The following is a 24,166-nucleotide window of genomic DNA, read 5'->3' on the forward strand; positions in this document are numbered from 1 at the left end:
AAGGATTCATAACATGAACAAGGACCAAGACTGGGCCAAGACTGTAGAATGCGGACCGCGACAGAAAAGTGCGGCCGTGAAAGTGTCACCACGGAAGCAGCCATGAATTCGCGGACTGCGAAAGGCTGAATTAGAGAGGTCATTTTTGGGCATAAACATGGACGCGGAACGTGCAAGAAGTTTACGGCCGTGAAAATACCACCGTGGCCGCGATTCGAATTTCACTGACCACGTTTGTCAACGTTCAAAGAGCTCACTAAAAAGGCAAAAATGTTAAGCGCGGACCGCATCAAAATTACGCGGCCGCGAAAGGGTCTCACGCGGACGCGGTAAAAATTACGCGCTCCGCGAAACAAGCTCCAGCCCAGTCTCAGATGTAAAGAAACGCAAACCGCGCTCAATATTACGCGGCCGCGAAAGCAAGAGTGCGGCCGCGGTCGGAATTACACGGCCACGAAACCTCCGCATGGGCATTTTTGTCCGGGAATTTTAGCCTAGTATAAATAGATCTTTTTCACATTTTTAGGTTATGTTATGTTCTGCTGAGTACGTGAGACGGCTAGTTTTTCCTGTTTGGGCAATTTTGTACAAGATTTACCTTATAACTTTAGATTTTCATCTTTTAATTTAGCATTATTGATTTTACCTTCTCTTTATCTCTGATTTCTGCTATTTTCATGAGTAGCTAAACCCATAGCTAGGGTTATGACCCAACCCTAGTGTGGTTATTTGATGGATCTTGAATCTTAGGGATTGAATGTGTATGGGTTAGTAGTATTTAGCCTAGTTCTTTCTAGAATTAAGGAACTGGTGGTTACAAACACTAATTCATGCCTTTATGACTTAGTCTCTACTTGACAAAGTGGGACTAAGTCTAGGAAAATCAGGCTAACAAGGAATATGGGTGACCTCAAGAAATTGATAGCCCCAATTAAAGGGTTAAACCTAGAGATAGTAATACCTGACTTGAGCTAAAATTACTTAAGTTTAATGAATACCCATTTGGACTTGAGAAAGCCAAATTGGGCAAAATTACTCAAACTACTGAGAGGTATAGAGTGAGTACCCGAGTGTGATAGCTATATTATGACCCCAATTAATCACATGATCGCCCTAGATTCTTGCTACCCGTTAGATATCCACCTAGGCGGAAGTCACTACCCTAGTCCCTTTAAATCTTTGAAAACAACCAACAAAAATATTGTACTTAGTTTCAAATACTGCATTTTATAGAATAGAAGTAGAAGTAGAAAACAACCAACCATTTGTGGAAGTGTAATTAAGAGCAAACCCCGCATCTCTACTCGGATATAAGCCTAACTCCAAACAATCTAACTCCCTGTGGATTCGATCCCGACCTTTGTTAGGTAAAACTGCATCGACCATCCTTGCTACTCTATAGTAGTGCAGGTTTGGCACCGATCAATTTTTGGTGCCGTTGCCGGGGAGTTTAATGGTTTTAGCTATATCTCTGAGTATTTCTGTGTTTTGTTTTTCATTCCTTCCGATTTTATTATTTGTTTGAGTATTGGTTTTAGGTACAAAATGTCTCTTAACAATGATGCTCCCAGAAATTTGCCATTGGGAGAGGAGGTAGATGATGATAATGTGGATTAGATTCAACCCGAACCACAAGCACAAAGGAGAGGCCGACTGCCTCATGATAATATTCCAAACCCTCCCCCACCTCCAGCAAGGTCACCACACCGGGTGTTGCCCAATGAAGGATATGCAAGTGCAATAGTCCCGCCCCGGATTAGGGAGGGCAACTTCCAAATAACAAATTTCATGCTTACACTCTTGGAACAGAGGGGTTTCTTCACTGGAGCTCCACACCAAAATGCCTACAAGCATGTTAAGGGATTTGTTGATCCATGCTGGTAGAGAAAGCAAACTAACGCTTCTAAGGACGAGTTGAGATTAAGTCTTTTCCCATTTTCTCTAAGGAGGAAGGCTTTAGATTGGCTTGAAAGGTTGCCGAACCATTCCATCACCACTTAGGATAAGTTGGCCGAGAAATTTATAGCAAAGTTCTTCTCGCCGGGACATATGGCGACATTGAGAGATGAGGTCCTTGCCTTCAAACAAGAGCCAAATGAACTGCTTCATGAGATTTGGTAAAGGTATCGGACGATGGTTAAAGAATGTCCGAACAATGACATGACCGAAGCCATGATCCAACAAACATTGTACCTTGGCATAAACACTACCAACCAGTGTGTAGTTAACCAACTCGTCGGGGGAAACCTCATGAACACGCCTTATGCTAAGGCGTGTGATATACTTGATGAGATGGCCACAAGGTGATCCCAATGTCATTCACCTACACAAAGAGCTCCATGACCACGGCCAAGCAATAGCCGAGTTAACTACAACAATGAACCAGTTGGCCAAAGCTCAATTGCAAAAAGTTCAAGGGCCAAAACAAGTGAATTCCATGGAAGGGATAAATATGATGGTCATCAAGTGGAGGCAAAGAGGTCAACAAGTTCAAGGAAATCCGGATGAATTTGAGCAAAGTGGTAGTGGTTATAATCAAGATGATGTGTATGATGATTAAAGTGAAGAGGTTCAGTATATGAACAACTACCACGGGCAATGGGGCAATGCGCCGAATCAGCACTAGTGGAGATCCCAAGGAAATTGGGGAAACCAAAATCAACAGGGAAATTGGAATAGTGGCAACAACAACCAAAGCAATTGGGGGAACAACAATCAAAATTGGGGCAACCAAGGAAACCAAGGCAACTGGGGTGGCAATAACAATAGCAATTGGGGAGGCAATAACAACCAAGGGGGTTATAATAATAATAATAATCAATGGAATCGGGAGCCAGGCTTTCAAAGGCCTCCGATGTATCAACAACCAAAAAACCTGCCTCCATTTCCGTATCAAGGCCCTAGCTCGTCCAACAATGAGATGGGACAGATTGAATCCATATTTGAGCAAATGATGAAGAAAAATGCTGACTCCGATGCCCAATTAGCGTCCCATATTACTTCTATCCTCAACTTGGAGGTCCAACTTGGCCAAATTTCTCAAGCTTTAAATACTCACCCTGGGGCACTACCTAGTAACACGGTAGTAAACACGAAGGGAGGGAACAATACGGGCCATGCTATGGCGGTGACGACAAGAAGTGGTAGAGGTGGAGTTGCTAGTACCTCTAATGAAAGAAAGGTTGTGACTGATGATGTGTTGGTGCAAGATGATGATGAGCAAAGCAATGTTGTGCAAGTGAGTGATGAGAATGTAAATGAAGAAGTGAGAATTGACATTGATGACAACGTGGAGAAGACACAAAATGATGTGAACCCGTCTAGGGAACACGTGATAGACATACCGAAAATGGTAGTGCCCAAAGCCAAGGCTCTTTTTCCAAGGCCTCCTCCACCATACCCTCAAAGGCTTGCAAAACAACACAATGAGAACCAATTCAAGAAATTTATTGATATGATGAAAAGTTTATCCATAAATGTGCCTTTGGTGGAAGCTCTAGAACAAATGCCAGGATATGCCAAGTTTATAAAAGACTTGGTAACAAAGAAAAGATCCATGAATTGTGAAACAATCAAGATGACGCATCATGTGAGTGCCATTGTACATTTCATGGCCCCAAATCTAGAAGACCCCGGTGCTTTTACAATCCCGTGCACTATTGGTAGTGCCGATTTTGCCAAAGCTTTGTGCGACTTGGGGGCAAGCATTAACTTGATGCCATATTTTGTGTTCAAGACATTGGGGATTGCGAAACCAAGGCCCACATCCTTGAGGTTGAAAATGGAGGATAGAACAATGAAGAGGCCATTGGGGATAATAGATGATGTGCTAGTTCGGGTCGACAAGTGTATACTTCCCGCGGATTTTGTGATACATGACTGCGAGGTCGACTATGAGGTGCCGATTATATTGGGGAGACCTTTCCTAGCTACAGGGAAGGCTTTAGTTGATGTGGAAGCAGGGGAGCTCACCTTCTAGGTGTGTGATGAAAAAGTTATTTTCCATGTCTGCAAGTCAATGAGGCACCCCAATAGCAACGAAGTATGTTCATTTGTGGATCTGGTGACCGAGGTGATTGTTGAAGACACCAGTGCTGTGATTAATGTGGAAGACCCTTTGGAAGCTGTGTTGTTGAACCATGGCGTGACTGAGGATGAAGGCTTGGTGGAGTATGTCAATGCTTTGCAAGGAATGGGTTCATACACATATGAGCCCAGGAAACTTCCCTTGGATCTTGAGAACCGAAAGACTCCACCAACAAAGCCCTCAATCGAGGAGAATCCCATATTGGAGTTGAAGTCTTTGCCTTCAGACCTCAGGTATGAATTCTTAGGCCATTGTTCAACTTTACCTGTTATTCTTTCTTCGTGCTTAACTAACGTGCAGGTAGATGCCACCCTTGTGGTGCTCCAAAGAAGGAAGAAGGCAGTTGGATGGACTTTGGCTGACATTCGGGGTATATTCCCCGCCTTTTGCATGCATAAAAATTATACTTGAGGATGATGCCAAACCCTCCATGGAAAATCAAAGGAGGTTGAATGAGGCCATGCAAGAGGTCGTCAAGAAGGAAATTATCAAGTGGCTAGGTGCAGGGGTTGTGTACCCCATTTCGGATAGTCATGGACTTCACCGGTACAATATGTGCCGAAGAAGGGGGGTATGATTGTGGTCACAAATGAGAAGATGAGTTGATCCCCACTAGGACTGTCACCGGATGGAGGGTATGCATGGATTACGGAAAGCTGAACAAAGTGACCCGAAAAGACCATTTTCCATTGCCCGTTCTTCATCAAATATTGGATAGACTTGCCGAGCGTGCCTATTATTGCTTTTTGGATGGGTACTCAGGATACAACTAGATTCTGATTGCACCGGAAGACCAAGAGAAAACCACCTTCACATGTCCATATGGCACCTTCGCATTCTCACTGATGCCGTTTGGTTTGTGTAATGCACTGGCTACCTTTCAGCGGTGTATGATGGCAATATTTACGGATATGGTGGAGGACTTACTTAAAGTGTTCATGGATGATTTTGGTGTTGTGGGTGACTCCTTTGAAGAATTCTTTGATAATCTTGACAAAGTTATGGCCCGATGTGAAGAGACCAACCTGGTGCTTAATTGGGAAAAATGCCACTTTATGGTCGAGGAGGGCATTTTCCTCGGCCATAAGATCTCAAAGAACAGTATTGAAGTGGACAAGGCGATGATTGAAGTGATTTCAAAACTCCCTCCTCCTACTTCCGTCAAAGGAGTGAGGAGCTTTCTAGGGCATGCGGGGTTCTACCGTCGGTTCATCAAGGATTTCTTAAAGGTGGTGAATCCCTTGTGCAAGTTGTTGGAAAAAGATGCAAAGTTTGTGTTCAATGATGATTGCATAAAATATTTTGAGCTTCTCAAGTATAGATTGACTACTACTCCCATCATCACCGCACCAAATTGGAGCTTACCATTTGAGCTCATGTGTGATTCTAGTGATGTTGCGGTAGGAGTGGTTTTGGGGCAAAGAATCAACCAGATATTTCAACCAATCTATTATGCAAGCAAATGATGAATGATGCCCCAAGTCAATTATACGGTGATCGAGAAAGAGTTATTAGCCATTGTCTTCGCCATGGAAAAGTTCAGGCCATATCTCATGGGTACCAAAGTGATTGTGGACACTGATCACGCGGCACTCCGTTACTTGATGACAAAAAAGGACTCTAATGCTAGGTTGATGAGATGGGTTCTTCTGCTTCAAGTGTTTGACCTTGAAATTATTGATCGAAAAGGGAGTGAAAATCAAGTGGCGGACCACTTGTCCCGCTTGAAAGAGGAGGGGAGGCCACATGATGGCCTCAAAATTAATGATTCATTTTCGGATGAACAACTCCTCTCCGTGTCTTTGAATAGTATGCCTTGGTTTACCGACGTGGCTAACTTTCTTGTGACCGGCATTGTTCCGAGTGAGTTCTCTTCTAACCAAAGGAAGAAGCTTAAACGGGACAACTTGGATTTTTACTGGGACGAGCCATATCTTTTCAAGATTTGTAATGATGGTGTGATCTGGAGATGTGTTCCGGAAGAGGAGAAAATGGGTATTCTTGATGCTTGTCATTCCTCGCCCTACCATGGACATCATGGTGGGGCGAGAACTGCTTCAAAGGTTATCAGCTGTGGATTTTATTGGCCTACCCTGTATATAGATGCTAGTGAGGTTGTTAAGAGATGTGATGAGTGTCAGAGAGCTGGTGGAATTTCCAAGAAGGATGAAATGCCTCTCACCACTATTCTTGAGATTGATATTTTTAATGTGTGGGGCATCAGCTTCATGGGGCCATTTGTGAGTTCATGTAGTAGCACTTACATTCTGTTTGCTATTGATTATGTTTCCAAGTGGGTTGAAGCTGTGTCTTTGCCCAACTATGAGGCACGGAGTGTGGTAGCTTTCTTAAAGAAAAATATCTTCACAAGGTTTGGAACTCCAAGGGCGATCATCAGTGATGGGGGTTCTCATTTTTGCAACAAGACCTTCGATACTTTACTTTCCAAGTATGGTGTCAATCATAAGGTGTCAACCCCTTATCATCCACAGGCTAGTGGACAAGTTGAGGTCTCCAACATGGAGATAAAGAGCATATTATCAAAAACTGTCAATGCAAACCAGACGGATTGGTCTAGGAAACTTGATGATGCTTTGTGGGCTTACGAGAGTGCGTAAAAGACTCCAATTGGTATGTCTCCGTACTGGTTGGTATTTGGGAAAGCATGCCATATTCTAGTTGAATTAGAGCATAAGGCCATGTGGGCGATGAAGAAGTTAAACCTTCAACGGGATGCAGCTGCAAATCTCCGGGTAGAGCAACTAAATGAACTTGCTGAGTTCCGGTTTCATGCTTATTCCAGCTCGTCCTTGTATAAGGACAAGATGAAGTACTTACATGACAAATATGCCAGGAACAAGGAATTCAAGGAGGGTGAATTGGTTCTTCTATTCAACTCTCGGTTACGACTGTTTTCGGGAAAGCTCAAGTCAAAATGGAGTGGCCCTTTTGAAGCGGTGCATGTAACTCCGTTTGGTGCTCTTGATTTGAAAAACAAAAATGGTGAAATCTTCAGAGTTAATGGGCACTGAGTGAAGCACTATCTTGGCATGTTTGATGATAGCCACGTGGTGGCATTGATCCATTTCAAGTGAATGATGGTAACATGCGTCATGCCGCGACCTTAAATCAGGCACTTCTTGGAAGGCAACCTATGTATTTTTCTTTCTTTTTGATTTTCTTCTTAGTTTAGGTTTTCTTTTGGACTAACTGGTTGTGAAGTTTGTGTAGGAATTGTTTGTGCAGTGAAGGACATTGGCTGGAAAAATTGCACAAGTGTGGGAAATTTTGCGAACCGCGCTTCAAATTTTGCGGTCCGCGTTAGCAATATGCGGGGGCACTTTTTGTTCACGGAAGCGTACTTGAAGAGCTCAAAATATCAGCTCTATGAAGTTGAGTTCGCGTCCGCATTCATAATTTGGGAAGTATACGGTGAATTCCGCGGCCGCGTTCAATATTTCGCGGACCGCTGTCAGATGCTTCAAGTTGTTCTTCATCAGACAATGGTCCGATCCAAAGGTAGGGGCAATACATCAAAAGGGAGGGCAGAACCCTCCCGAGGCAGGGGTAAAGAAAAGACCAAGATACCCCTAGCAGTCCAAAAATTATTTGGGAAGATGAGAGTTGCCATCAAAGCTGCGGATAGAGCAGTGGACCACTCAGATACTAGTGAGTATGTCCCTTCCCTGGAAGCTTTGGAAGGAGACTCTGTGCCGACGCATGTCCCCACAGATTTCTAGGAGAAATTTCGATTGGTAGATGTACCTACCTCCTCTTCTGAGTCATCTAATGGCTCAGAAGAATGTAGTGAGGCTTCGGCACCATCCTCCCCACCTGCTACAACTTCAGCTTCACCAATGGATGATGATGGTGAGGTCCCGGATGACGGGAAAAGGGATGACACCAATGTTTGGGGGGTTAGCTAGATCCAGAAAAGCCGAGGTTTGGGCTGACAGATTTGTGAGTGAATTAGCTTACCAAACGTTCCGAGAATGGTGGCCTCAAAGGTCACTCACCCTTGAGAGGAAATTCATAGAGAGAGACCTCCTTCCCACAACCCAAATGTAAAAAGGTAGTTTGAGGAGAGAATAGGGTGGAAGTTCTTCACCAGCAAGGTTCCGAATGCCAATATATATCTTGTTAAGGAATTCTATGCAAACGTTGCCCGCATCAAAAAGGGCACCAGAGTGACAAAGGTCCGGAACTTGAAAATCCTGTTTGATGGCCACACATTGAATGAGTATGCTGGTTTTGAGGATGTGGAAGTAGTGCAATACTTGGAGTAGCTAGCACTTGATGAAGCAGCCCGTCCATGGTTGGCGGATATATTAGCTCCAGCGACGACACCGGCATGGCTCACAGCTGGAGTCCCAATAGCCAGGAACACCCTCAGCTTCGAAGCCAAGGGGTGGTCCACCTTTGTGTGCAGCCGGCTGGATCCATGTCAGCATGGCATTGTCCTCCCACTCACCCGGTGTATCTTGATAGCCTCCATCATGGCGGGGTATCCTATCGATGTTGGGAACTTTATGTACTATAAAATCACGAAGGCAATTGGAAAGGAAGAAAGGTCTTATCCCTATCCCAACTTCCTCACCATGTACTTCAAGGACCAAGGAGTTGAGAAGAAGATCCATGACACAAAGACAAAGCCAAAGAAGCCCTTCTTCTGGTACATCGCTAAAGGACCGGACAACCCTAAAGCAAAGGGTAAAGCCGCTATGTCCACCGGCCAGTCTGAAGAGCCAAGGGTAGTAGCCTCCAGGTCAGAGCCCTCCACAATAGGGGGATCTTCATCTGCCATACCCCCTCCATCATCTGGGCCATCCATCACCATGCCATTGTCTGTGCCATCTTCTACCACTTACCCTCAGACTGCATTGCGGGTTTCTCAGACTTCATCTAGCATCAACAACTGGATGCAGGTAGCTACATCAAAGTTGTCTGTCTTATCTAGCGCAGTAGCAGCACAGTCAGCCCCGGCACAGCCACAAGTACCTTCATCAGTGGAGGAGACGCTGAAGGAGCTTCTGGACAACCAGAAGAAGCTCCTAGACAACCAGAAGAGGATCATGGACACATTGGATATCATGGAAGGGCTATAAAGGATCTAGGCAAGCAAGTCAAGAAAATGAAGAAGACTCGGGTCCCCCAGTTAGATTTGGAGATCCAGTTAGAGGACCCGGAGGGAGCTACTGATCCTATGCATTCCAAGGACCCCACTCATGTAACAGACCCGATGAAGACCACATAGGGAGTTTTCTTTACTCTCTAAGTCTTTCCCTGATCTTATTTTTCTATTAGCATTGAGGACAATGCTACCTTTTATTTCGGGGGGGGGGGGGGGGTGGTCTATTTTGATTTGATGATAATTGGATAACTTTGGTATGTAATAACTATGAGACTATTTTTTCTTTTATCTTTACTTCTCTTTATTTTACTTTTGGTATGTATATATTCATAACTTTTACATTTTGTGTGTATATTTTTTGACCATTTGATGTATATATTCATTTTCATTTATGTAAATATTCGCTTTACTTCCATTTTTTATATATTCAGTTAATTTTCGTAATTTACTTCATAGCTTCTTATTTCCTTTAGTAGTTTCTTGTTAAGTTGTTAGCTTCTTTTTTACTTTTTATGTGGACAATAAGCCTTTGGTTTTCTTAATGCCACGGTTCATTCCAAAGGTGGATGTTGTGTGAATCGGGTGGCTCTTCCCGATTATGGATGGTGTGACAACCTTCTTAAGGGATTGAGTCCGTTTTCTTTATATTTTGTGTAAATAGTAGTAATGAATAGAAGTGTCTCGGGAAAGCTTTACTTGGTCCTAACACATTTACCTTCGACCATATGGTCAGAAATAAGTTGATTGGCGAAGAATAGTGCTAGTTGTGACCTTTAGACTCTTGTGTTGACTAAACAATCATCGAGTAGCTTATTGGAGCCATTTGTGATGCTCAGTCTTAGCTAGGGTTGTTGTGGGCCCTCGACTCTGTTCTCTCTAGCAATCCAACAGCTTGTGAGGTGAGGTATTGAATTGCAAGTCCAAGTCCCGTGCCAATAAGTCTAGAACATGCCCTGAATGTTTGTCTAGGCAAAACCCTAAGTGTAGCTCGACTTGATAAATGATTATAGGCTCTCCTTGATCCAATTTGAAACTTGAAAACATCCATAGCATACCAAATATGGTATCCCTAGTCAACCCCATTGATGAAAGGCATGGTAAGATTAGTAAAGGAGAAAAATGATCGTCATGAGCAAGAAAGAGTGATAGTGTGTCTTTCTAGTTCCCCTAAGGAAGAAGAAAATGACTCAAAGAGTCAAGAAAGTGTGAGACGACATGAGAAAATGGAGTGCTTAAGGAAAGATGAAACCATCATATGCTAATAAGTCCTACCTTGAACCAAAAGCCTTCATTACATTCCCGCAAAAGCCCTATATGATTTCGAGTTTAGTGAGCTTACATTAGTGGTGACTTACATAAGGGAAAGCTTATGGTACTTAGATCCGGACTTGTGACATTCCCTCGTGAGAGATGAGTGTATTTCTTCACAGTCCTTGTTTTGAGTGCTACAATATAAAGTGAGATTTGCTTATGGAGAGTAGAGGAGGAAGAGTTTGGGTTCCACGATGACCTACGTAGTAGAGCGAGCTTCCTTGGTGAGTTAAGTCAACTCTTGATGCTCTTGTGTCGCACTGGAACTATGGTACTCAAAAGGTTGTGTGTTGTTGATAATTCATTTTTCTAAGGGTAATTGTTAGTCCTAATTGATGCATGTTTCATTCGCATTAGGGCAGCTGAAATATCCTTCTGTTTTGTTGAAGTGGGGGTGGAAATTACCTTATTTGCTTGAGGACAAGCAAACGCTTAAGATTGGGGGAGCTGATAAGTGGGGATTTTAACCATTATTTGCTCTCTTTTTACTTGCGTTTTGGGCTTAAAATGCATAAAGGTATTCTCGAACACTAACATAATATGCTTGCTTGCAGGGATTGTTCACAATGAGCCAAAGTGGCCATAATCAACTCATAAAGGAGTCAAAACATTAACAAGGACCAAGATTGGGCCAAGACTGTAGAACACGGACCGCAACAGAAAAGTGCGGCCGCGAAAGTGTCACCGCGGACGCGGTCATAAATTCGCGGACCGCGAAAGGCTGAATCAAAGATGTCGTTTTTGGGCATAAACATCGACGCGGGCCGCGCCAGAAGTTGGCGGCCACAAAAATACCACCGCGGCCGCGATTTGAATTTCGCTGACCGCGTTTGCTAAAGTTCAGAGAGCTCACTAAAAATGCCAAAATGTTAAGCGCGGACCGCATTAAAATTACGCAGCCGCGGAAGGCTCTCACGCGGAAGTGGTGAAAATTACGCACTAAGCGAAACAAGCGCCAGCCCAGTCTCAGATGTAAAAAAATGCGGACTGCGCTTAATATTACGCGGCCGCGAAAGCAAGAGTGCAGCCGAGGTCAGAATTATGCGGCCGCGAAACCTCCGTAGGGGCATTTTTGTCCGAGAATTTCAGCCTAGTATAAATAGATCTTTTTCACATTTTTAGGTTATGTTATGTTCTGCTTAGTACGTGAGACAGCTAGTTTTTCCTGTTTGGGCAATTTTGTACAAGATTTACCTTATAGCTTTAGATTTTCATATTTTAATTTAGCAATTTGGATTTTACCTTCTCTTTATCTCTGATTTATGCTATTTTCAAGAGTAGCTAAACCCATAGCTAAGGTTGTGACCCAACCTAGTGTAGGTATTTAATGGGTATTGAATCTTAGGGCTTGAATGTGTATGGGTTAGTAGTATTTAACCTAGTTCTTGCAAGAATTAAGGAATAGATGGTTGCAAACACTGATTCATGTCTTTATGACATGGTCTCTACTTGAGAAAGTGGGACTAAGTCTAGGAAAATTAGGCTAGCAAGGAATTGGAGTGAACTCAAGAAATTGATAGCCCCAACTAAAGGGTTAAACCTGGAGATAGTAATACCCGACTTGAGCTAAATCACTTGAATTGCGTGGATACACATTTGGACTTGAGAAAGCCAAATTGGGCAAATTCACTCACACTATAGAGAGGTATATAATGAGTACCCGAGTGTGATAGCTATATTACAACCCCGATTAATCACATGATCGCCTTAGATTCTTGCTACCCGTTAGATATCCACCTAGGCGGAAGTCACTACCCTAGTCCCTTTAAATCTTTGAAAACAACCAAATAAAATATTGTACTTATTTCAAATACTGCATGTTATATAATAAAAGTAGAAGTAGAAAACAACCAACCATTTGTGGAAGTGCAATTAAGAGAAAACCCCGCATCTCTACTCGGATATAAACCTAACTCCAAACTAATTAACTCCCTGTGGATTCGATCCCGACCTTTGTTGGGTAAACTGTATCGACCATCCTTGCTACTCTATAGTAGTGCAGGTTTGGAACCGATCAAGCCCCTCGGGCATATCTCATATCACTCACTCAGGGTACCCCCGCTCACTGGGGTGTGCAGACTCCGGAGTAACAAGAAACCTTGTGGCATAAATCAATCAGGCCCTCGGCGTCACTCAATCATGAATCAATAACAACATGCTGCGGCGTGCAGTCCGATCCTATAATATCCTTAAAAAAATGGGCCCTCGGCCTCACTCAGTCACAAACCTCTCAAGCCACTCGCGCTATCAGTAAAAACAGGGTACTCAACCCAAAATAACATTTTATATGCATCAAAACGGGGTAACAAAGACTAAGTTATGAAATCAGTAAGCATAGCATGACTGAGTATAGATTTTCAATCAAAATAGTGAGAGGATAATAAGAAAAGGCCCCTAAGGGTCCAAACAGCTCTGGCACAAGGCTCAAATATGGCATTTAGCCCAATTTATAGAGATTCTTTCTAAAACACATAAGTATCATATAGTTCAGTCAAATACGCAACTTTATAGTTGCTACGGGACAGACCAAGTGACAATCCCCAACGGTGCACGCCCACACGCCCGTTACCTAGACTGTGTGTCACCTCAAAGTAGTAAAACGATGCAAAATCCGGGGTTTCATGCCCTCAAGACTAGATTTACAATCATTACTTACCTCAAACCGGTCAAATCCCTACTTTGCGACGCCCTTGCCTCTGGAATCAGCCTTCAAATGTCCTGAATCTATCCAGAAGCAATACAATGCAATCAATATAGTCCAAGGAACCAATTCCATACCAAAAACTATCAATTTAGACCAAAATCCTGAAATTCACCCAAACCCGACCCACGGGCCCCCGTCTCGGAATCCGACAAAAATTACAAAACTAGAAACCCCTTTCACTCACGAGTCTATCCATACCAAATTCATCAAAATCCGACATCACATGGTCCCTCAAATCCCCAAATCGAACTTTCAAATTACCCAAGTCCTAACCCCTCATTTTCATCCCTAATTAATACTAATTACATGCTTAAACAACTGAAAATCACCATAATCATGAGTATTAGGCTCAAGTAACTTATCTCAATGAAAACCCTTGATTCCTTCTTCAGAACTCTCCAAAAGCTTCAAAATCCGAATAGAAATGGTAATGAATGACCATAATTCGCAAAGGGTTTAATTTATACCTTCTGCCCAGCCATTTCCGCACCTGCGGACAAAATAGCGCACCTGCGGTGCTGCTTCTGTGCCCAAAAGTCCGCATCTGCGGAAGTCACTTATTCCTCCCAACCGCTTCTACGGTCGCCCCACCGCACTTGCGGTCTCGCAGGTGCGCTCCACCTCCCGCACCTGCGGTACTGCTTCAGCCTTCCAATTACCGCATTTGCGGTTCTTTTGCGCTTCCACGGGCCCGAACCTGCGATCCCCACTCCGCATGTGCGCTTATGATAGTTGAGTGAAATCATTAGCATTCCTCAAATTCCATCCTTGTTCCGTCAACCACCCGAAATCAACCCGAGGCCCTCGGGACCTCTACTAAACATACGAATAATTCATATATCAACACACAAACTTAGTCGAACCTTCAGAACACTCAAAACAACATCAAAACACCAAATCACCCTCGGATTCAAGCTTAAGTCTAAACTTCCAATTTTTTCAAACGACGACAAAACCTACCAAATCACCTCCGAATGGCCTGAAATTTTGCATACACGTCACAAATGACAATACGGACCTACTCCAACTTCCGAAATTCCATTTCGACCCCGATATCAAATTTTCCACTGCCTACCAAAATCGCCAAATTTCCATCTTTCGTCAATTCAAGCCTAATTCTACCACGGACGTCCAAATCACATTCCGGACGCGCTCCTAATTCTAAAATCATCTAACGGAGCTAACGGAACCCTCAAAATTCACATCTGAGATTGTTTACACATAAGTCAACATTCGGTTGACTTTTCCAACTTAAACTTCTAAATAGGAGACTAAGTGTCTCATTCCACACCGAAACCACTCCGGACCTGAACCAACCAACACGATACGATAAAATACAGGTGAGGAACCTAAGGAAGCAGAAATGGGGAAAACGAGGCTATAACTCATGAAATAACCTACCGGGTCGTTACATCCTCCCCCTCTTAAACAAACGTTCGTCCTCGAACGAGTCTAGAAACATACCTGAAGCCTCAAAGAGGTGTGGATATCTGCTCCACCTCTCCCGCTCAGTCTCCCAAGTAGCCTCCTCTACGGGCCGACCTCTCCACTACACTATCACTGAAGCTATATCCTTTGATCTCAACTTTCGGACCTGCCACTCTAAAATAGGCACTGGCTCCACATCATAAGTCAAATCACCATCAACCTGAACCGTGCTGAAATCCAAAACATGAGACGGATCGCCGATGTACTTCCGGAGCATAGAAACATGAAATATCGGATGCACACCCGACAAGCTAGGTGGCAAAGCAAGCTCATAAGCCACCTCCCCAATCCTCCGAGGCACCTCAAAAGGCCCAATGAACCGAGGGCTCAACTTTCCCTTCTTCCCAAATCTCATAACACATTTCATGGGTGAAACCATTAGTAGAACCTTCTCTTAAACCATGTAAGACACATCCTGAACCTTTATGTCACCATAACTCTTTTGCCTTGACTGCGCTGCACGAAGCCGCTCCTGAATCACTTTCACCTTGTCTAAAGCATCCTGAACAATGTCTGTACCCAAAAGCCTAGCCTCGTCTGGCTCAAACCAACCTACTGGAGATCTACACCGTCTCCCATATATGGAGCCATCTGAATACTTGAGTGATAACTGTTGTTATACGCAAACCCCGCGAGTAGCAGAAACTAGTCCCATGAACCCCAAAAATTAATGACACAAGCGCGCAACATGTCATCCAATATCTCAATAGTGCGCTCGGACTGCCCGTTCATCTGAGGGTGAAAAGTTATGCTCAACTCAAACTGAGTACCCAACTCTCATTGCACGACCCTCCAAAACTACAATGTAAATTGAGTACCTCTATCTGAAATGATGGAAACCGGGACACCATGCAGGCGAACAATCTCTCGGATATAAATCTCAGCCAACCGCTCTGAAGAATAGGTAGTACACACAGGAATGAAATGCGGACTTGGTCAGCCGATCCACAATCACCCAAATAGAATCAAACTTCTTCAAAGTCTGTGGGAGTCTAACTACATAACCTATGGTGATCCGCTCCCACTTCCACTCTGGAATATCTATCTGCTGAAGCAAACCGCCCGGTCTCTGATGCTCATATTTCACCTGCTGACAATTGAGACACCAAGCTACAAACCCCACTATATCCTTCTTCATTCTCCTCCACCAATAGTGTTGTCTCAAATCCTGGTACATCTTCGTGGCACCCGGATGGTTGGAATACCGCGAACTATGGGCCTCCTCTAGAATCAACTCCCGAGGCTCATCTACATTGGGCACACATATCCGGCCCTGCATCCTCAATACCCTTCCATCACCAATAGTCACATCTCTGGCATTGCCGTGCTGAACTCTGTCCTTGAGGACAAGCAAATGAGGATCATCATACTGGCGCTCTCTGATACGATCAAACAAGGAAGACCGAGAAACCACACAAGCTAGGATCCGACTAGGCTCCGAAATATCCAACCTCACAAACTGATTGGCGAAAGCCTGAACATCAACCACAAAAGGTCTCTCCCCGACAGGAATAAATGCAAGACTGCCCATACTTACCGCTTTCCTACTTAAGGCATCGGCCACCACATTGGCCATTCCCAGATGGTACAAAATAGTAATATCATAGTCTTTTAGCAGCTCCAACCATCTCCGCTGTCTCAAATTGAGATCCTTGTGTTTGAACAACTGCTGGAGGCTACGACAATTAGTAAACACCTCACAAGACACACCTTTGAGATAATGCCTCCAAATCTTCAACGCGTGAATAATGGCAGCCAACTCCAAATCATGAACAGGGTAGTTCTTCTCATGGGGCTTCAACTGACGAGAAGCATAAGCAGCACTCTACCCTTCTGCATCAACACACACCCGATACCAACCCGAGAAGCATCACAATATACCGTATAAGAACTTGAAGCTGATGGAAAAACTAACACTGGAGTTGTGGTCAAGACGGTCTTGAGCTTCTGAAAGCTCACCTCACACTCATCCGACCACCTAAAAGGAGCATCTTTTTGGGTCAATTTGGTCAACGGTGATGCAATAGATGAAAATCCCTGAACGAACCGACGGTAATAACCCGCCAAACCAAGAAATATACGAATCTCTATGGCTGAGGATGGTCTGGGCCAACTCTGGACCGCCTTTATCTTCTTCGGATCAACCTGAATGCCCTCACTGGACACCACGTAGCCCAAGAACGCCACCGAACTGAGCCAAAACTCACACTTGGAGAACTTTTCATAAAGTTTCTCCTCCTTCAACCGCTGCAATACAACTCTCAAATGCTCAGCGTGCTCCTCCTAGCTACGTGAGTACACTAGAATATCATCAATGAATACAATAACAAACGAGTCAAGATAAGGGCAAAACACGATGTTCATCAAATGCATGAATGCTGCTGGGGCATTGGTCAGCTTAAAAGACATCAGAAGGAACTCATAATGACCATATCGGGTCCTGAAAGTTGTCTTAAGAATGTCTGAGTCCCTGATCTTCAACTGGTGATACCCTGACCTGAGATCAATCTTGGAGCACACTCTCGCTTCCTGAAGCTGGTCAAATAAATCATCAATACGAGGCAAAGGATAGTAGTTCTTGATTGTGACTTTGTTCAACTGCCTGTAGTCAATGCATATTCTCATAGTGCCATCCTTCTTCTTCACAAATAGGACAGGCACACCCCAAGGTGACACACTAGGCCAAATAACCCCTTTTCAAGGAGTTCCTGAAGCTGCTCCTTCAATTCATTTAACTCCGCCGGTGCCATACGATATGCTGGAATAGAAATGGGCTAAGTGCCCGACACCAAATCAATACCGAAGTCAATATCCTTGTTCGGTGGCATGCCCGGCAGGTATGCAGGAAACACATCCGGGAAGTCCCTCACTACTGGAACTGACTTAATGGAAGGGGTCTTTGCACCGACATCCCTAACAAAAGCCAAATAAGGAAGACAACCATTCCCAACAATCTGATGGGCCTTTAAAAATGAAATCACTCTACTAGGAACATAATCCAACAAACCTCTCCACTCAATCCGTGGCACCTCTGGTAGAGCCAACGTCACCGTCTTAGCATGACAGTCCAGAATAGCACGACATAGAGACAACCAATCTATGCCCAATATCACATCAAAATCAACCATACTAAGCAGCAAAAGGTCCACTCGGGTCTACAAACCCCCAATAGTCACCACACAAGACCGATATACGCGGTCTACAACAATAGTATCGCCCACCGGGGTAGATAGACGTACAGATGAAACAAGAGACTCACGGGGCGTATACAAATAATGTGCAAAATATGATGACGCATATGAAAAAGTGGAACCAGGGTCAAATAATACAGAGGCATCCCTGTGGCAGACTAAGACAATACCTGTGATCACAACATCTGAAGCAATAACATCTGGTCTGGCTGGGAGTGCATAGAAATGGGCCTGACTACCACCTGATCGACCTCTCCCTCTAGGGCGACCCCTAGCCAGCTGTCCTCCACCCCTAGCTGACTGGGCGGGTGGTGAAGTCACAGGTACTGAAGTGGATGGCTGATTCCTCTTCTGAGGCGGACCCCCATGACGACAAGGACATTGCCTCCATATATTCCCCAACTCCCCACACTCATAAAAATGCCCTGGTGCTGGTGACGGGGACTGAAGTGAAACCCTAGCACCGAGATGACTAGTAGAAGAACCTGCCATGGAGGAGCCCTAAACTGATGGAGCACGGGACGAACTCTGTGCTGGGTACTAAGTGATGAATGGCCCTGATGAGAACTGTGAGAACCATGGCCCGATGATGCCAGACGGTGAACTGGGAGAGCGGACTGAGCATGTCTGAATGGACGGGCTCTGCCGTGCTAAAACTGACCCCCATGAGGAGCACCCCCAAAACTACCGGATCCACGAGACCTCTTGGCCTCCCTCTCCACTTGCTCTTAACGGATAATCGACTCTATGTCCTGAGAAATGTCAACAACCTCCTTAAAAGAAGCACCAGCCACCCTTTCTTTAGTCATAAGAATCCGTAACTGATATGAGAGGCCATCGATGAACCTCCTAATCCTCTCCCTGTCTGTGGGAACCAACCAGATAGCATGACGGGCTAACTCAGAGAACCATATCTTGTACTGCATCACAGTCATATCATCCTGATGCAACTGCTCGAACTGCCTGCGCAGCTTCTCTCTACGGGACTACGGCACATACTTCTCCAGAAAGAGAGCAGAGAAGTGCTGCCAGGTAAGGGGCGCAGCACCAACAAACCTACACCTCTCATAAGCCTCCCACCAAGTAAAGGCAGCTCCCGAGAATTGAAAGGTAGTGAATGAGACCCCACTGGTCTTCAGAATACCCGTTGTACGAAGAATCCTCTGACACTTGTCTAAGAAACCTTGGTCATCCTCGCCCACTGTACCACTGAAAGTCGGAGGCTGAAGTTTACCAAACCTCTCCAATCTACGCTGCTCATCATCAGGCATGAGAGGTACCACATAATCCTGAGCAGGTGCAACCGGCTGGGCCGGTGGTGCCTCCAGTGTCTGTAGTCCCTGAGCAATCTGTTCGTGTGTACGGGCGGCGGGAGTCTGAGTGCCTTCCCCGACCTGGAAAGTAGCTGATGTAGTAGAAACAGCGACCGCCTGAGCGAGACTCGTGCACACGGTCAAGATCTGAGCTAATGTCTCCTAAAGACCTAGGATAACGATAGGCACAGCCGGTGCCTGGGTTGGTCCCGCTGGAGCATCCATAATTAGGACCTGATCATGAAATGGGGCGGCTGGTGGATATATAGGTGTTGCCCTAGCTGTTGTGCGGGCTACACCCCTGCCCCTACCGCGGCCTCGACCGTGACCTCAGCCTCTCGTGGCCCTAACTAGTGGTACTGGTGGTCGTCTGTCCTGACCGGTAGCACGTGTCCTCACCATCCGTGAGAGAATAGAATAACAGAAGTTTAGTTACTAGAATCAACAGATTTGCATGACAAGAATTGAAGAATGTGAAGTTTTCCTAAAGGTTCTGCAGCCTCTCGAACATAAGTACAGATGTCTCCGTACCGATCCACAAGACTCTACTAAACCCGCTCATGACCCGTGAGACCTATGTAACCTAGGCTCTGATACAAACTTGTCACGATCCAAATCTACCATGTCGTGATGGCGTCTATCGTGGAACTAGGCAAGACGACTCTTATACCAACAACCCTATATTTAAATTTTGAGATTACTTCAAGCTATTTAATTAAGGCGAAATGGCTTCGTGGCCACTTAAACTTATAGGGCTTTTGAAAGCTGATACACAAACTTTCGTCTTTCCTATTTAAATACTCAAACTCATGAAACCTATAACTAATAAATTCCTTTGACCATTGACTATACTTATGTGGCGGTAGCTTATCTTACGTGGACATAATGCGTACAAGTCACATTCAAATGGCGTGTGTATCTGTTACTATTCAATAAAAAGATTGTAAAATCAAAAAAAATAAACAGAAACTATAAGGAAAACCAAAAAAGAAGAAGAAAATGGTGGCTGGGTTTATTGACTCTGCCTTATTCCACCGGTTCCTCCAAAAAAGAGAAATCAACCATGCAGCTAGATTGCCGGAAGTTTTATCAATTCCTATGGGAGATAAATTGAGAGAAAAATTAAGGTTTATGAATGCTACCGGAGAAAGGATTAGATTTGAAGGAGCTCCACCGGCTCCGACGACGGAGATGGCGGATTTTTTGGAGGAGACGATGGAGAGAATTACAGTGAATGATGCTAGGAAAATTTTGAGGTTTTATCAATTGGAGAAAGTGAGATTGAGACTTAGAGATATGTCGATTAACTCCATTTTGTACACTAAATTCGTTGAGATCTGTAGTGAAGTTTGTAGCAACAGAGAACAAGGTTTGGAGTTTGCAAAGATGTTGGACGATTCAGGCAGCGTCATCATTTTTGGTGACATCATTTTGCTCCATCCCCATCAGGTAAAAGTTGCACAGTTATGGTGAAGAAGAAAATAATGGAAATAGAAGAAATAGTAGAAATTAATAAATTTATTCCAGCACAGCTATGGGGTTTGTTTTTGCGCCCTTGACGTGTAACACTCCCATTGGTCATTTGTTGACTGGATGGACACGTCTGTGAATGTGTAATACACGTGTGTAGTGTCAAGGGTCAAATGTGTTTATTAGTTAAGGGTTTTACGAGTTTGAGTGTTTAAATGGGAAAGTCCAAAGTTTGTGTATCGGCTTTCAAAAGCCTTACAAGTTTAAGTGGCCAGGAAGTCATTACGCCTTTAATTAATAAAACTTCATAAGATAAATCTAAATAACAAAGTGCGGAAAGAAAAGCCCAACATGGGGGTGTCACTAGTCATGAGCATCTACTAAGAACTGTCTGATAATACTAAAACCAATACATTCTGGAAAACAACTAATAACATCTATAGGAAGATAGGAGGGAGAAGAGCAGGGCTGCGATCGCCGTGCAGCTACCTTGCTAACTCCAACAGATCCGCGACGGATGAAATCAACACTCGCTAGCACGTCTAGCAACCTCTGGATCTGAACACAAGGTGCAAGGAGTAATGTGAGTACGCCAACTCAGTAAGTAATAAAGGTAAATAAAGACTGAGCAGTAGTGACGAGTAGTAAAACACATAAAGTTCACATCATGAAATCTCAGTGAATACAACATGCTTTCAAATCAGTGTGTGAGTCAAATCATCAAGTTTAAAAATCCAGTTTTCAGTAAAAATCATTGGAAGATATTTTTCAACAGAGGCTCAATGCAAAAGAGAGTAAAAGTAATGAAAATCATAAACAGCCCCTCGGGCAAAACATCGCTCATAGCAGCCCCTCGGGCAGAAGATCACTCATACACAGCCCCTCGGGCAAACCTCACAATCACTCGTATACAGCCCCTCGGGCATATCTACTCTAACTCACTCATGGTACCCGCGCTCACTGGGGGTGTGCAGACTCCGAAGGGGCTCCTACAGCCCAAGCGCTATAATAAGCCACCTCGTGGCATAAATCAATCAGGCCCTCGGCCTCACTCAATTAGGAATCAGTAACAACATGTTGTGGCGTGCAGCCCGATCCCATAATTTCCTCAGATAAACGGGACCTCGACCTCACTCAGTCACAAACATCTCTAGCCACTCGGGCTATCAGTAAAAACAGGGTACTCAGCCCAATATAACATTTTATATGCATCAAAACGGGGTAATAAAGACTAAGTTACAAAATCAATAAGCATAGTATGACAGACTATAGATTTTCAATCAAAACAGCGAGAGGATAATAAGAAAAGGCCCCTAACGGTCCAAACAGCTCTGGCACAAGGCCCAAATATGGCATTCAGCCCAATTTATAGAAATTCTTTCTAAAACACATAAGTATCATATGTGGACGTGTAATTTTTGACCCTCCCCAAGATTTTACACATTTTAGCGTAAATATTTAATTTAGTTTAGTGTCGCTATTCTAAATAGTGTTGACTCTTTTACTTTATTTTTATCACAAAAAATAAAAAAATTACAAAAAATATTTTTCATCTTTAGGTTAAAGTAAATTAGTATATTTATATTTATAGTATTATAACATTTGAATACAAAAAAAATTAGTTTCACTCATAGTATTTAGTTTTATATAAAAGAAAAAATTGCTTAGAGAGAGAGGCTCTGGCGAAAATAGGCGATTATTGGGTGATTAGAGAGAGAAAGTGCCCTAATGGCCTCGCCGGCCGACGGCCAGCCTGGTTTACCGGCTGGATTGCCTCCTTACCCCCCCCCCCCCCAAGATCGAACATCCCCCCACGATATCAAAGAAAGACCCTACAACCATGGATTATGCGAAATTGTTTAAGCCATGCACGCTGAACAGTGCCATGCACGAACAAAACTCTACTGTGGAACCAATCCCTATGCGTAGACCAACAGTATTGAATGGCGAGCATGTAGTGCAGTTTACAGAAGCCGAAGTGGAGAGAATGAACGTGCTTGAAGGGCTACAATATGCCATAGTTGGAAAGCTATCATATAGAAGTCCAGAACTGCAGCAGCTACGTAAGTTAATCCCAATGCAATGTGGTATCAAAGGTGACTGTAATATTGGACTCCTAATGGATAGGCATGTGTTGATAAGAATGACTTTATGGCAAGATTTTATGACTTTTACGTCGAAGAATGCTCATTGGATCAAGGACAAGAATGGGTATGAGTATCAACTTAGGCCTTTAATTTATGATTCAAAATTTAAGGCAGGAGATGAAACACCCAAAGCCATGGCTTGGATTTCATTCCCAGGTCTATTACCTACCTTCTTTGTGAAGGAATGTTTGTTTTCTCTAGCTGCTGCAGTTGGGAATCCTCTACACCTAGATATGGCCACAGTCAACAAAATCAGACCTAGTTGTGCAAGGGTTAAAGCTTTAGTTGATCTTCTTGCTGATTTGCCTAAGAAGGTGAGGATGGATATAGTGGATGAAGCAACAGGTGGAACGAGGAGTGAATGGGTGAAAATTCAATATTATATGCTTCCTAAATATTGCAAAAATTGCAAATTACAAGGGAATGATGAATTTGAATGTTGGAGAATTCATCCAGAATTGTATGTGGAAAGAGATAGTTCAAAACAGGCTGTGAAGGAAGCTAATAAACCAAATTCCAATCAACAACCTCTAATGATTCTTTCTAGTGGCAAAGTGGTGGGCAATGGATCAGGAAACAATAAGGGGCAGTGGAAAGAAGTAAAAGACAATAGAGCTAGGAAGAATGATAACTAGACTACAGCTCAAGGGAACACTGGGAAAGAAATTATTCCAGTGCAACAAGGTGGAAAGCAACAAAGTGATGGAGGAATTAATGACAAGAATGGTGGATAGTTGAATCAGGTTCAAGGTGGTACTGGGAAATGAATAGTTCCATCTGATCAAAGAGGCAACAATCAGGTTCAAGTAGGAAACAAGTTTGCAGTATTAGAAGTAATTGATGATGAGGAAAACAATGAAAATCAGATAGTATTGGTGAAGCAGCCAAGTCTTGCAGCAATTGGAAAACAAATGCCACCCCCTCAAAATAAAACACATACTCCCAATTAGACTGGAAGTCTGAACCCAGCAGCTCCAGTTTTTAATCCCAACTCTGCTGGAATTGGTTCAACTAATGGAGGTGTAGATGTCAATACAAGTGGAAGGGAAGCTGACACAACAAAGGCTAAAGAATCAACAGCTCATTGGGTGCAAAGAGCTTTTAAGGCAAATGCAGTAGGAATCAATACATCATGTCAGGAAATGCCATCTCAAGACACTTTGGTGGAAAGAGAATTAGCCAACAGTCCTGATCAAGAAACTGACCTTGGTGATTTCCCTAAGGTGAAAGATAGAGTTCAGTGGCAGGGTGGTAGACTATGGTTTGAACAAATAGAGGAAGATCCAGCTGCAATAGTAGTACCAGATGGTGCACCAGATGATAA

At 43.8% G+C, this 24,166-nt stretch overlaps 1 protein-coding gene across 1 annotated transcript; it reads left to right on the forward strand.

The window, feature by feature from the left end:
- The first annotated feature begins 20,224 nt into the window (after positions 1-20,224).
- On the forward strand, positions 20,225-20,698 carry LOC109219887 (calcium uniporter protein 4, mitochondrial-like). The gene has a single exon (XM_019384356.1). It carries the CDS (start codon positions 20,225-20,227, stop codon positions 20,696-20,698), a length of 474 nt encoding a protein of 157 aa, XP_019239901.1.
- Positions 20,699-24,166: the final 3,468 nt, after the last annotated feature.

The sequence above is a fragment of the Nicotiana attenuata genome, unplaced genomic scaffold (genome assembly GCF_001879085.1).
Source record: "Nicotiana attenuata strain UT unplaced genomic scaffold, NIATTr2, whole genome shotgun sequence".
NCBI lineage: Eukaryota > Viridiplantae > Streptophyta > Magnoliopsida > Solanales > Solanaceae > Nicotiana > Nicotiana attenuata.

Excerpts from the sequence above, each read along its gene's own strand:
- LOC109219887 (XM_019384356.1), top strand. The coding sequence starts at position 20,225 with ATGGTGGCTGGGTTTATTGACTCTGCCTTATTCCACCGGTTCCTCCAA.